Source organism: Heloderma suspectum, chromosome 2 (genome assembly GCF_057233095.1).
Source record: "Heloderma suspectum isolate Gila_16-S chromosome 2, 16-S_ref, whole genome shotgun sequence".
In the NCBI taxonomy this organism is placed as follows: Eukaryota; Metazoa; Chordata; class Lepidosauria; order Squamata; family Helodermatidae; genus Heloderma; species Heloderma suspectum.
Window position 1 is genome coordinate 119,854,466 of NC_139459.1, and position 15,252 is coordinate 119,869,717.

General features: G+C 43.0%; 1 protein-coding gene across 1 annotated transcript in view; it reads right to left on the reverse strand.

The window, feature by feature from the left end:
- The window catches only part of LINGO2 (leucine rich repeat and Ig domain containing 2), a 114,623-nt gene extending 102,856 nt beyond the window's left edge, over positions 1 to 11,767 (reverse strand). The window contains exon 1 of the mRNA XM_084832146.1: positions 11,570 to 11,767. Coding sequence (XP_084688272.1) covers positions 11,570 to 11,674 — 105 coding nt within the window. The 5' untranslated portion in view covers positions 11,675 to 11,767. The remainder of the gene's footprint in view (positions 1 to 11,569) is intronic.
- Between the last annotated feature and the right edge of the window lie 3,485 nt (positions 11,768 to 15,252).

The window sequence follows — 15,252 nt, forward strand, 5'->3', positions numbered from 1 at the left end:
CCAAAAAACTCAACTCACACACATCATACACACACCATGCGCGCACACACACACACACACACACAAAGAAAGAGAGAGAGAGAGAGAGAGTCAGCAACCTCCGACAATAATGCAAAAACATTTTTCACTACATATTTTAGTGGAAATCATCTTCCACGTTTTCCTGGAAGCAAAAGATATCGTAGAAAACTCAGATACTTGCTCCGTGGGGTCGGGGTGCCACCATCTGGGGAGCCACTGCCAGGGGAGCTGCTGCCAGGATTGCTGCTGCTGCCAGCTCCTAGGCCTTCTGGGTGCATGCCACCAGCTGTCTTGTTGCTCCGGGAGATGGGGGAGCCATTTTTAAAATGGTTCCCCCCCTCCAGAGCAACAAGACAGCTGCCGGCAGGTAAGGAGCTGGGGGCTGGGTGGCGGCAGTGGCATGGTGGCTGGGCTTCCAGGTTGTGCTGAAGAGCACTGAAATGCTTCAGAGTGACCTGCTTTGCTTTGGGCAGCTTTGTGCCCCTGCCGCCTCACCTTGGAGGTGGCCCAAAGAGGCCCGAGGCACCCCACCTCGACTCAGAGCTTGGGCTTCAGGCCGAAGTGGTGCACAGTCCTATTTTTTTCATTCCAACAGCCCACATTGCACAGAGAAGGAAACTGAATACATTGTCTTTAAAATCATGAGTGCTAAGTGTCTTCAGGGGCGGCGGGGAGGGTGAAGAATCAGGCAACACAGCCCACACAAAAGCACATGCACAAGCCCCGTGAGCGTACTCACTCATGCGCACATGCGCGCACACTCACTCACTCACTCACTCACACTACAAGGCATTTACACAGAGAGACGCATCTGTCCCCTTTCCTTGGGGCTTCAATCCTATGCATACCTACATGGTAGTAAATCCCATTGAATTCAGTGAGATTTACTTCTTAGTATACCCATATAGGATTACTGTACATATCCCATTAACCCCTACCCCACTTTCACACATACACGCATGCACACACACACATTTCTCCAGATTTCACACACAGAGAAAGCTATTTGCCGCAGAATCCAGATTTAAAGCAAAGAGGTGGTGGTGGTGAGAGCATTGATGATGATGATGATGACAAATTATATACCCCTCTGCCTCCCCTCATCCTATTTTAAGAAGTTGACATACTGTGATTGTATTGGGCTAGCTCCTAGAAGTTAACAGAGAAATAGATAGCAAACAAGTGCACATGAGTACGCTCTCTCTCTCTCTCTCTCTCTCTCTCTCTCTCTCTCTCTCACACACACACACACACACATACACATCTCTGCTTTTTCCACCTCTTTTCTAGGTAAATGATTGGCTGCTTTGGCTCAGCCAATGACCCAGCCAGCAAAGCCCTCATGGGTGACCTCCCTGTCACACAAAACACCCCCTCCTTTGTGGAGGGAAGGGGTCTTCTCCAATTGGATAGCAAATTTCATAACTTTTTTTTAAAAAAAAATGTGCCCTGAGGTGATGGGCTCGCCAATTGCAGCTGGACAGCCTCCTAAGCCCTTCAAAGCACTGCACATGTACACACATGCACAATTTTAGAAAGGGAGCTACTACCCTGGGAAAAGATGCTCCCAGCACAATAGGACCAGCTGCTGCCAACGGCAACAACAATAAAGGAGAGGAGCCAGCATCTGCAAAGGGAAGTGGCTCAGCAAAGGTTTTTAAATAAATAAATAAAGGGAGGTGCTTCAGCTCCGTAGGATCTTCCTTTCCTTTGCTCCCCCCCCATGACTCCTGGGTGGTCTCTACCCCTCCCGCCCTTAAAGGCCTACTGCCCCTACTCTGATGGTATGCAGTCTCTCTGGCTTCCTGCACTTCCATTAAAGCCCAGGGGAAGATGTCATGAGGGAACTCCTCCCATGAGGCTTTTCCAGATCAGGACATGCAGGCAGCCTGGGAGGCTGCAGAGTGATGGAGAGATGTGTCACTGAAAAGGGGGGAAAACAACACACACATGCACAGCACCCTCAGCCAATGTACAATGGTAAGCTCAGCTCAAAGACACCACCCAAATTAATTCTAAAGTGCCTCGAGAATGAGGCAGAAAAACAGAGGTCTGTTTCTCAAGGGGAGAAGTCTTTTGGGAAATTACAGGACAACGTTTGGCACAGCATTAGTTAAAATATAAGCATAAATGCTAAAATAAAAGCAGATCATAACACAGCACTGACAATGTGGCGGTAGAAAAAAGCACATCTTGCAAACTTGCTAAGTGGACAACAGCTGTAAGAACTATTATTTATCTGATTTGACTTGACTCATACCCTGCCTTTCTACCAAGAAAAATGGCATTCAAGGTGGTTTACAGTCATACATAAAACTTGATTAAAACAATAAAACAATACATTAAAACAATAAAAACGCAGCAAAAACAGCATCCAACCCAACAGAGCCACTTGCATACTAAAGACCTGCCTGAATAAAAAGGCGGAAGGTGGAAGGACATCATAGAGGGAGTGAACCTAGCCTTCCATGGCAGGGACTTCCACCACCTGGGAGCGGCCACTGGGAAGTGGCCACGAAATGTGCCTCTGAAGATGGCAGTCTCAAAAGAACGGCTTCCCCTGAAGAACTTAAGACCCGGGCTAAGCTTGTATGGGACCAGTTTTTCAGGTAGCCTGGTCCCGAGCCATATAGTGCTTTATAGGTCATATAACCAGTACTTTGAATAGTGCTCAGAAACATATTAGTAGCCAGTGAAGCTGTTGTAACAAGGGAGTCACCTCATGTTGCCTGTAACGGGTCCCAGTCAACTGTCTGGCCACAGCATTCTGTACCAGATTAAGTTTCTGAACAGTTTTCTAAGGCAGCCTCATGTACAGCATGTTGCAGTAGTCAAAACAGGATGTAGGTAGGGCATGTGTTACCGTGGCCAGATCAGACATCTCTAGGAACAGGCGCAGCTGGCGCACTATTGTTTTAAAGTGCCTTTTCAATAAAGCCTCAGTGACAAGTGTGTCACATTTAACTCCATGATTGGGAAACAAGGCTTCTAGGCATCCCAAACCTCATGAGGCTTCTTTGAGTAGGAGCAGGAAAGCCAGGTCACAGAGTAGAGCATGAATGGGGTCACCTGCTCTGGGTTTTCTACGTATAAAAACCTAAAGTGCTTGAGAAGGTAATACTGCTAGTACTGAATAAACAATGGCTTGTTCTTAACAGTGTCTCCTCCCTTCCCATTCTCCTCCTCCTCCTCCTCCTCCTTCTCCTCCTCCTCCTCCTCCCCTCCCCCTCCCCCCTCTTTTTTTTTTTAAAGCCAGGGGGTCTTGTCTGGTAGCAAGATTTGGGTACTACCTCATCTTTTTAATTAACCACTGGGGGAGAAAGCAATGTGGCTTCTCTTATTAAAAAGTAATGGCTCCATCAGGTACAATTAGTGCCCAAGTGAAACACTGTAGCTTGCATGCAAAATAAACAGTTCCTAGTCCTGAATGGGGGCTCCTTTTCTAATTAACCCTTAGAGGGCAGAACTATTTGGCTTTCTGTATCAGACATTTCCTATTGAATGCATAGGTGTGTTGTTGTTTTTTAATCCTCCTAGCCACTAAGACCATAAATGTCACACCACTTTGGTGTGACACCGATTCCTGAAGACGTCATGGGAGCATGATGTAATGGCCCCAAGCATTCATACACAGTAGTATTCCAGAAAGGATTGCTATAGGGGAAGTTGCATTTCCAGGAAATGTCACAGTTGCTTCACTATCAACATACACCTTATTGGTTTGGGGGAAGGTAATGCCAATGCATGAGGTAACATACAGGGACAAAAAAATCTAACCACCAGAAATGCTTCTACATGTCAGTCAAATGTAATCATTCTCTGCAATTTCTTGCCTGCATGCATCAGCATCAAAGACATGTGCCTTAAGCTGAAGTCAATTGGAAGCATTTCTAACACAGCTGCTTTCAGAGCAGGTTTGCAAGTTTCGCAGCCAAGCCTACTCTTTCGGCTTTTGAGTGTTAAATCAGGTCAGGAAGTGGAAGCAGTCAAAGATTTGTCCCTTGCACTCTTACGTTCCTTGCTGAGCCCGTCCTGATGCTCAGCTTTACTTCAGAGGACTAATGGAATACAAAGCAGTAGCTCCACAGGAAAGGGAGATGGTGTGGGCCTATTGGGGAATGCACTGCTGCGGGATGGTGAAATGAATTTTGTAAGATGGAATGTTGGATGCCATGGGAGGACAGAGTTGCCAATGAGGAATGCAGACGGAGGAGTATAGAGTAGAAAAATGAATGGCTGTCATGGGAGGCATCAAGCATGTCAATGGAGGAATGCTTCATTTATTCAAGTTACTCCACTGTGCTCAGAGTAGTCTTCTCTAAGACTCACATATTTATGGGGAGGGGGCATAGCTCAGTGGCAGAGCACCTGCTTTGCATGCCGAAGGTCCCAGGTTCAATCCCCGGCATCTCCAGTTAGGGCTGGAAAAACCCCAGTCTGATACTCCAGAGAGCCACTGCTGCCAGTCAGTGTGACAATATTGGGCTAGATGGACCAAGGGTCTGCCTCAGTATAATGCAGCTTCCGATGTTCCATATCTGAATATAATTCAAATTTATGGACCACCTTTTGTCTGGTATGAGAAGATACAGATATTTGGATGTGTAGCCCATCCTATCCCCAATTGCTCAGGGTAATTAAAAAGAGACATAAAATATGTAAGAAACAAAACAAAATGAAATTAAAACAACCCAAGATTGTCAATGGCTTAATTGTCTAATAAAAGGGTCCCAAGTTGCTTCTGGAAAATGCTAAGATTCAGCCTTTGCCAAACCTTCACGGTAAGAATCACAGAATAGTAGTAGGGTTGGAAGAGGCCTACAAGAAACTGCCAGTATTGTAAATCTCTAAGAATCCTATACAGTTCTATACATTCTTTTGGCATGACATACGCAGACATTTGCAGACTGATAGCAAATGTTATGCTGTTCAATTTGTGATATATTCCCCTCATTTCACAATGCAAACATAAAGGAAATACACCACAGTTTTTGAAAAATAATAATCCATGCTAAAATGATCTAAGTATGGCTTCTCAGAAATGCATCCTGTCGATTTCAGTAAGACCTGCTTCCAAGCACGTTTCAGATGACAATCTGAAATAGACACCATCTTTTTTGCCTTTGTCCTGTAAAGGTAGCAGCTAGAGTGGATTCTGATTCATACTTGTTTTGTAGGCCAGTTGTGGTCATATTGCAGTGAAATGACAGATCTGTGCCAAACCATGCATGTTCTCAGGTGCTACAGCTCTCTCATCTGCTAGTATCAGGCACTCAGACACATACAATCGGGATGGTGATCAGTATACATCCACCCTTCTACAAATTCCATAATGTACTAATATTCTAAGCTTCGTGATGCGTGTAGGTTAAACATTGTTGATACTTTTGTTCCTGTCCATTCCTGCCCATTTTCAGCACTGGAACTGTCCAGATACTTGCCCTGATAACAATACAGAGAGCATGAGAAGCCATTCTACTTCTGTTGTGTTGCCATGTGGATTACTGGCCAAAAAAATAAAATAAAAAAATCATACCATGGAATGTGGCTACAGCTTCTCTCTGATGTGATGATAGAACACCCATCATTTCTTTGAAGTATTAGAGGATGTCTTCCCAAGGCGGCATGACAGGTAAACCTTTGCTCTACTATGAAGTCCTAGATAATGACTTAATAGACTCCTAATGAAATCAGAGCTGAAGGGCTGTTTTTGCACATTGGATTTGGCAAAATGCAGATGAGCATCTTTTCCCTACAAATTGTAATTAGGGATGGACAGACCCATCTGGGTCTGCGGTGCAGGAGAGCTCAACGAGCTGCCCCCCGCTCGCACAGCCCAGACCCACTCAGCGACCCTCCCTGCTTGCCTTGCCTGCCAGCTGAGCCTCACGAGCTGCCTCTCCTCTCTGTGCCCAGGACTGCCGCAGTCAAACCCTTGTGCTTTATGTGCACAAGGGCGTGACTGCCGGGGTCCTTGGCATGGTGCAACCCCAGGGCAAGAGTGGTGAGGTGCCACCAAGGTCCTTCCTGCCCTCACTGGCTGCCAATGGCTTCCTTGACAGCTGGCGGAGGCAGGATGGGTCCCAGCGTGGCCACCCCCCAATGCTCTTACCCTGGCCTCCTCCCGAGGAGGCCAGGGCGAGAGCACTGGGGTGCCGTGGCACTCCCAGCTGCTTGCTGAGCTCTGGGGTGCTCAGTGGCCGAGTCCATCAGTGCCCCAGGGCTCAGCGAGCAGGGTCCAGGAGGCTGGATGGCAGTCTCTCGGACTCCACCCCCTCTTCAGACTCCTGCACCATCCCTAATTGTAAAGTATGGAAGAAGGCTTGTATTCAACAGCATACTTAGTGTGGAACTGCATAGGACTTCTCTAAAATTCCAATTTGGCCACTGAAGAAGAGATATGCTCTATAGCAGCCTTCCTCAATCCAGTGCTCTCCAGATTTTTGGACTTCAACTCTGTTCAGCCCCAGCCAGCATGGCCAATGGGCAGGAATGCTGGGGGTTGTAATCCAAAACATCTGGAGGGCACCAGATTGAGGAAAGCTGCTCTACACAGTAACCATATAAGAGAAGGCAAAATGTGATGTGATTTGTCCCACAGGGTGACTCTTTTTACATGCAGAAAGATCAGGACATGGGCATTCCCTATCTCCTTTGCTGATGGGCAAATACATCAGTGAGGTCCAGGCTCAAATTGGCTTATGGGAAAGTGATGGACCTATATGATTCTGCTTCCGCCCTGCCCGAACTATATCCGGTCATTAATCTAGACTTGTTTCTAGTTGGAGAACATTGGTCAATATCTGAATCCTAGTCTTTCATTCTTATTATCAATGAAGATTAGATTGAAAAAATTCTCTATGATTAGAGATGGTTTTCCTCTGATTTCTGGATGCTGCTGAGGTGATTATATCATGCCTTGCCTGAGCATCCTATGTTATCTGGCTGGCCACTGCTGGAAACAGAGAAAGAATTTTGTTTTGACTCAGCAAGATAAATTCAAACAAATAATAAAAAAGGCATTTTCATGCTTTCCTTGTACATTCAAATGTGGCTTTCAGTATTGCTTTATTTTCAGCATAGGCCAGAGAGAATATTTTTCCTTTCATAAGAGATATCTGGAGAACAGACCACAGCAATTTACATAATCAACCACAATTTCTTCATTTGATTCATTGAAATATTTATTAATCACCTTTCTACCCCAAAGGGCCTCCAGGATGATATGCAACTTTAAAGCAGTTTCATAAAAGCAGAACAAATTAAAAACAGAAAAGAACAAAACTATGTTTAAAATTAAATCAGAAGCAAATCAAACCATAAAGCAAATCAATCCAGTCTTAAATCCCATCAACAACCACATGGAACAAAACAGTTTTTGTGGCCCGCCTAAAACTCGGCAAAGACGGGGCCAATCTGATTTACCTAGGAATGGAATTCCACAGCCAGGGCACTGCCACTTAAACAATGTCATAGGTAGAGATGTCAGAGAAATCTGTAATGGACCCAAACGGGTTTGGATTTTCATGAGTCCAACCTGTAGGTTCCGCAACAGACTGGCTTTCCCCCTGTCCAGCAGATTCTGCAGACTTGCGGGCAGGTTTTCGAACTTTCCCAAGTTTTGCACAAATTTCATTGTAGAAAAATATGCAAAATAAAAAAAAACCTGGGCAAAGATGTGCATTTCCCCCATAGGCTAAAATGTGAAAATGCGCATTTGGGGAGAATTTGTGCATTTCTGCACATGTGAAATTGCGCAAATGAGCTTTTGCACAAACGCGAAAATGTGCAATTTTGGAAAAAAATCAGATTCTGGTGATAGGCGGATGACAGAATGAAAGGCGGATGACAATCTGCAAAACACAGATGGAAAGGGTTTTACACAATCTGTACATCCCTAGTCCCAGGATAAGGACAATAGATGCTAGGTAGATGCTATCTCTGTCGGCTTCCCTTGAAACAGTAATTCTCCTGTCACTCATAGGGTTCAAAGTTGGAATCCTGGCCAGAAGAACAATGCTCAATCTCTCTCTTTCAGTGGCCTGGTTCAGATGATTGTATCTCAGCTTAATAAGCTGAGGTATGAATGATTCTTTTGCCCACCCATACAACCTCTGTACTCCTCCCCTTGTGTGGGCCAAGATTAAACCAGGAAAACTGTAATCAATTTAACCATCCCTTCCCATTTCATCAGAACTGGGGCTCTCTAGTGAGTTACCAGCTCCAGAATAAGCCAAGATATTAAACCAACTACAAACTGTGGCTTAAAATCTTGGGGCTGTTTTGAAGCTGATGTCGATAGTTTGGGTGATTTGGGAAACTGTGTTTAATTAGAGTTTTCCTGGTTTAATTGCAGTTCACACAAAGTAGGTCTGTGTGCGCAGTCAAAAGGGTCATTCATATCTTAGCTTATTCAGCTGGAACATTATCATCCAAATGTGGCCATTTTCAGTGTCTCAAGGTGTGTTTCAATATGGAAGCTAATGAAATATGGATTAAATGTCCTTCTCCCTTCTCAAAATGTGTCCCAGCCAGTTTGGGGCAACCCCCCTTGTTTCCCCACTGCTTTGCAGCACTCATTTTGGCATGTCCATCTTTAGCCCCACTCTGAAAATCATTCAGGGGCTCCCTCTGTTCCCCCAAGTTCTCTGTCTCCAGTGTCATTCAGTCATCATGCTGTTGATTCAGTGTGAGCAATAATGTATTATTCATATTTTTCCTGAGTTCATCAGTGTCTCAGCTTGTTATTCTTACCATTCCCCAGAATAATAGAGCTTAGTGAGGCAATTTATCCTCCACTACGGCAGTGTGTGTAGGTAATAGTCTATTCAAGAATGTTAGGAAGAGGAAAAAAACAGCTATATTTAATCACCATCATTCCTCCTGAGATTTTGGACACAATGCAGCTCTCTCTACCACATTTAAAATACAACCTTCCAGTGGAAATCACTGGAACCCAACAGCTTCTGAACTAGAAAATGTAGGTTTAAATCCCAACTCAGCCATGGGCTCAATGGCCAGCTTTGGCGAAGTAATAATCCCTCAGGCTCAGTTTCCTACCTATGTGATCGTAATGCATAAAATATTGTTACCCAGGATGCAATAGGTTATAAATCTGAATATGATCAGCATATTACATGAATGGCTCAAAAGTCTTGCCTAACCACTGGCTCACTTGTCCCTGTATTCTTCACAGCCTATCAGTTTCTCTTCCCAAAGGTCAAAATTAGGGACTAGCTGTGTCACCAGCAAAAATCAGGAACACTACAGCCAAAAGAGAAGAGTTACACATGTAGGGTTGGACAAATATGTCAATTTTGCTTTCTTCCCCTATTCAGTTTGTTCAGATCTCAAGTTCTTTCCATCCCATATATGAAGTCATACGCAAATGTTGCTAAGTTCTTACATATAAAAAAGAATCAAATGGAATTCTCACCCATCTGCATTGGCCAAAGTCAAATAGATATAGCTATTCCCAGCATAGAGAACTACACATTGTACCTGCCTGCCACACAGCTGTGAAAGATGATAAGCCTGTCAGAAAAAAATAGGTGGCAACCCTAATTCAGCATCACAAACATGGAATACGCAGGGATTCAAAGCCAGGTCTCTAGGAGATAAGCACTTAAAGGGCAGATCTGGTCAGAAGAACAATAGTCTCTCTCTCAGTGTAGTCTGGTTCAGATGATCATCATAGCTCAGCTTAATCACTTTCAGCTTCTCCTATATTCAAATGGGAGCAATAATGCTCCTGTTTACGTAGAACTTGAGAAGTTTGTTAAGTTCTTATAAACCCCTCTCCCCGCCCCCCAACTGAACAAAATTCTTACGCATCCCTAGTTATATGATACAGGAATCAGCAGGATTGTCATTAAAGATTGAAGAGGGGCAATGTGATTTCAGTTGGGAAACAGGGGATAAGATTCTCAGCAAGGGTTAAGGCCCACTTTTGGATAGATTCAACATTAAATTGCAAAGAAAGAAAAAGAAAAGTGTGTATTTTGGGGATAGTTTGTTGCGGTTATTTTTGTGCAAGTTGTAATAACTCTCCAGGCAGTTGCTGGTGATCACAGTGGAGTGCTTGAGTGTCCAAACCAGCTCACTAACACTCACTGAATACACAGGGATACTGCTAAAATGACATTTCACCTCACACAGACAGCACAGGAAAGTCAGGCTGGGAATAATACCAGGGATGGATGAATCACTGTTTCCAGTCCATGTCAGTTTTGCATATGTACATTCGTAAAACCATTCTGTCCTGATTCTGCATTGTACTGCAATTTTTTAAAATATGCATGAAAATTTGTACTGAAATATGTATGCATTTTGAACGTTGTAAATATATTTCTAAGGGTGCAACACCCCATGCATGTTTAGTCAGAAATAAGTCCTACAACTCCCAGCATGGCTGGGGCCTGGGGAATGCTGGGAGCTGTAGGATTTTCTGTCTAAACATGCATGGGGGTCACACCCTAAACATATTTTATCCTAAAGTATGCATCTTGGTACACTTTTTAAAGCTGAGGACTGCATCGCAAAATTCGGAGAAGTGCAAAATCTGAAGGATAACTGCATTCTGATTTGCACTTTTGTCCTGGAGGTATAGATGGGTTCAGTTTGTTTTGGAATGTGGACCAAATAAAATCCTCAAGCATTGCTATATAATATGGCCTTGCAAACAAACACACAGAAGTGTCCCCCCCCCCCAGCTCCTTTTAAGTAGCCTATGTCAGCCGTCTATGGCTCGAAAGAAACAAAACAACTAAACTTCCCCACCTAGTCAGTTGCAGGCAGTTCCATCTTTCCACAGATAGCTAGGTGAATGACTATTTTATAATAAAACATTATAATGAAGCTTCTCTCAATGAGGTCTCTTGCAGCATAGCTATCACTGAACTTAGGCTTTCTCCCATTGTAACGTTTAGGGGATTTCCCTCGCAATATTTGATGTGAAAAGAAGCACAGAGAATGCAGAAGCAAGACAGCTGTAACGTGGCATTACAGGGCTCTGCCACAGCTCCTTTGCCTGTCTGGCTCAGGTATGTTGCTCTTCCCACAGTTATCACTAAAGGGGTGTAGCTTACACAGGATGCACTTTGGAAAGTATTAAGTCTTTCCATTTTTGTGCAGTGGGGCATGATGATGGATGGACAACACTGCCATTAAAAGCAGCAGGACAGTTTCTTGGGTTTCCTCAGTAGTAATACACCCACCTCTCCTTTCTGGAGCTACGTCAAAACAGTTCGCCCAGAAGTGGAAACATCTCACAAATGAGCAGGGACATACAGAAAAACAAAGTTTATGGAGAAAAATAGACAAAATAATTATCGGCAGTTAGAAATTCAGAGGATGAATCGGATAAAAGAGGGGAATCAAGAGACAGTTTTGTGGGGTAAGCAATCTCATCACCCTTCTCTTATCTCTTGCACTATGCCAAACAGAATGAATTTAGCTCCTTTGCTTTTCTCAGGCTAAGACACGAAGCATACAGCACAGGTACAGAGTGGCTGGTCTGCATTAGCACAGCTCATATTTCATGATTTACCTTCTGCTTCTGTTTGAGGGAACAAAAAATCCAAGTAAGAAGCAGGGATTGTGGATGATCCCTCATTTGCCAGTTTTTTCCAACCATCCAAGTGATCACTCTCATTGACGGGAATCAAGGCAAACGTATCCTCTTTTAAAAAAAATTAAAAATAAAATCTGTACCTATTGTTAAGGCTATTGTGCCCAAACTGTAGTCTCTAGAAAGCCTCAACACATCCTTCTTATACAGAAAGGAGAGGATGTGCTTTTCTATACACAACAGTACCTCACAATCAGATGAAATGCACTTTATGCCTATGAGATCATCTCTCCTGAGACACTGTGCAAAATGCTCCAGATGCAAAGACCTTGAAGAGTTATTTGCTTGAGTAACACTTTTTTTCTCAAATATAAAAAGGTCTTATTTATTCTGCCAAGGAGAATCAGATCATGTAGGTTCGCTGATTTATATAGGTGTGTTAATCCACTGAAAATGATTCATCTGGAGTTCCTGTTATGGTAATGAAGCTGCTTTGATTTTGATACCTGCAAAATAGCTTTTTCTAGGAATGAGACGGGTTTTAAGATTAGGTTTCAGATATATAACTCCTGAGATGCAACTAGGCTGCAATCCTACACATACTTACTTGAGAGTAAGTCTCACTAAACTCAGTGGAACTTACCTCTGAGTAAACCTGCATGGGATCACACTGTTAAGAGAGGCCCATGTGGCACCTCTATTGTGATGTTTTTGGCACCAGCTGAAGCTATTTTTTTGTTTTCCCAAGCTTTGCAGTCCTTCAGTTTGAAAAATTCTGTTAGTGCATTTTTAGATCTTTGCACTGCTGCTAGCTTTTACTCTGGTCTTATTCTGTTTTAACCTTTAAAGTTTTTATATTATGTTTTAAAGTTATGGTTTTAAATTTTGTTTTGTGAACAGCCCAGAGATCTTCAGCTATTGGGTAGTATAGAAATGTAATAAAATAATAATGTTGTATTTGAGGGGCTTCAATTTGCTTGTTTATTTAATTGGAATACTTATACTCTGCTCTTCCTGGGAGCACAGAGCAACTTACATATTAATGAAACAAGTAATAAAATATGTACTAATAATACAACCATAAAATCATACTGTCAAGGTTCCACTTATCACCTGGATCCAATGAGCAACCCTCTCAAGTCCCCGCTCACCTCACTTGTTTTATTGGAAGGGGGCATGAGCAGGGCAACTCCTGCAGATAGGACAGACCTAGATGGGTAGTGAATTAATAAGCGTAGCCATCAGAAGGTCTCTAGTTCTCTCTGCCTTTAAGCTTATGCATAGCGTTATCATCAAAACCTTGAATGTGGGGCTCTACACACTGGATTCCCCAGGCTCAGTTTTGCGGGACCCATTTCAGACATGAAGGTTAACAGCTTGGACACTTGAAATATGTCCCAAACGGTCCAAAATGGTTTGATTGTCCAAGAAGCCTCTACATCTCTTTTTGTGCCAAATAATGTCATTGGGTGCATGAAGGGGCCTAGATGCTGATTCCAATTAATTTACCCCTCCCCACCAAATCTGGATTAATCAAGTGTCTGACCAGGCTAGGGGACTTCTCAATCAATACATATAGAAGCGCTTGCCTTGGTTGTTTCTTCCCCTTTTCTTCAGGACACATCTGTACCCTTCCAGCTATCACCTCTTTTGTATGGAATACTCAGTGAATGTGGGATGGGGAGGCATTCAAGCCATCTTTGACAGTTGGCTTATTTTAGGAATCTTGAAGAAATGAGCAATGCCTGCCAAGCTAGGATACAGTGAAGGTTCCATTAAGTGCTTTATAACTTGGTTGTAAAAATCTCTCCACTCTGAAACTCAACACAAATGCTGAGTCCTTCCTTAGAATGGATTTACACCTTAGACAGTAACAGTTCAAAATAAAAGTATTTGGTCCTGGAAGGTCATTTCTCACTTACAACCAGCTGGAATCTTTAAGGTCCCCTCTCCCATTTTCAATCTCAACCAGCTATAAAGGGTGTTAATAGCTCCTATCAACCCACTAGGGCCAAGAGCGTAAATAATCACATCTGAAAGTCACCAAACACACATTTAACCCAATGGGCCATTTAATGGATTTTGTAGAAAAATATAGGGCAAGAAACACAAGGTCTTTTTTTCTTCCAAGCTGTAATATCTCCAACCTCTAAAAGGTAACAAGATTTCCAATCCATAAAAAGAAGCAAGTATACCCTGTGCACATTAACTACTGTGTTTACCTTAATGCATGTGTTTATGACTTAACACACATGCTCTATTCCACTTAATACTTGTGATTAATTATTCTATCACCTTAATATTCAAGTTCAGGTTTGGGGAATTGCCACACTCCTCCTCTTCACCATCACCACCATCATTGTCATTTCAGGGAGTTATTCTACATGAAGGTTATCCCATTTTTTTCTCACAACAACCCTGTGAGGTATGATACACAAAGGGCTATCTTGTGCTGTTTTCATTTTCTTTTATTAATTTTGGCTTTGATCCAGAATTGCCATTCCACCAACATGAGGATACTTCTGGCAGAATGGGACTTAAGTGTCCTCTCCTCCCCTTGCAGCCCCCTGCTTGCCCACCAGATTTGCTCTGGAGGCCTGAGGGATTCTCCACCCCTTCAGAGGGGAGTAGCAACTTTCAATCTAAACCTCACCAGAAAGTGGTCGGATCATGACAACGCAGTCAGACAGAACCTCCCTAATTCCAGACCTCCAGCCTCCTGCTCAGTTGAAAATACCAGGTGACGAGTATGCCCTGCAACATGTATCAGGCCAATGCATGTTGAGACAGCCCCATTGTTGTCATGGCTGCCATAGAGTCCCACTAAGATGGCCCCAGCACGAATACTGAAAACTCCCAGAACCATCATCCTGGGAGTTTCCAACACCACACCCGAGACCACCTCAGCCAGGCAAGGAGTCTGATGGGCTGCATAGTGGTTGGAACAGCAGCGGAATCCCTAATCTCTCACTCTGGCCTAACACTTGACACAGATGCTCAAACCTGGCACCTGAGCAGACTGGCACTTGGCACCAACAATATTATCTTTTAGGTGCAAGCTTAAGACCTTCCTCTACTCTCAGGCATTTGGCAGCATATGATAAGGTTTCTAATTCAGGTCCTGAATTGTTGATGGTTAAAATTGTTTAGATGTGTGTGTGTGTTCTGTCTGTTTATATGTTTGTATGTAAATTATTTTTATATTATGTACAATATTGTATTTTTATAAGGTTTGTAATCTTTGTAAACCACTCAGAGAGCTTTGGCTGTTGGGTGGTATAGAAATGTAATAAATGAAATGAAATGAAGCCAGCCCACAATATATATGCAAGAATATGATGCAAGTTACACTAATGTTTCTCCTCCATTAAAGGACTGCTAGTGACAAACTTCATTTTGTTCAGTAAAAGTTACAAAAGGAAATTCAAATGTTGAATATCTTAAATATTTTTCCCAATTTAAATTAATTTAATGCAATTTTTTATTATAAAATTCTGCCATTTCAGAGGCAGTAGCTGAAACATGCTAGGTTCACACTGGGTTTTTATATCTGAATTACTCTCTTGATAGTCCGTAATGATGCAGAATATATTGTTGTTTGTTTCTTTTATTTGCTTCCCCCTTTAAAAACACAAACCAATTGTTGCTCTCTTTGTTTTTAT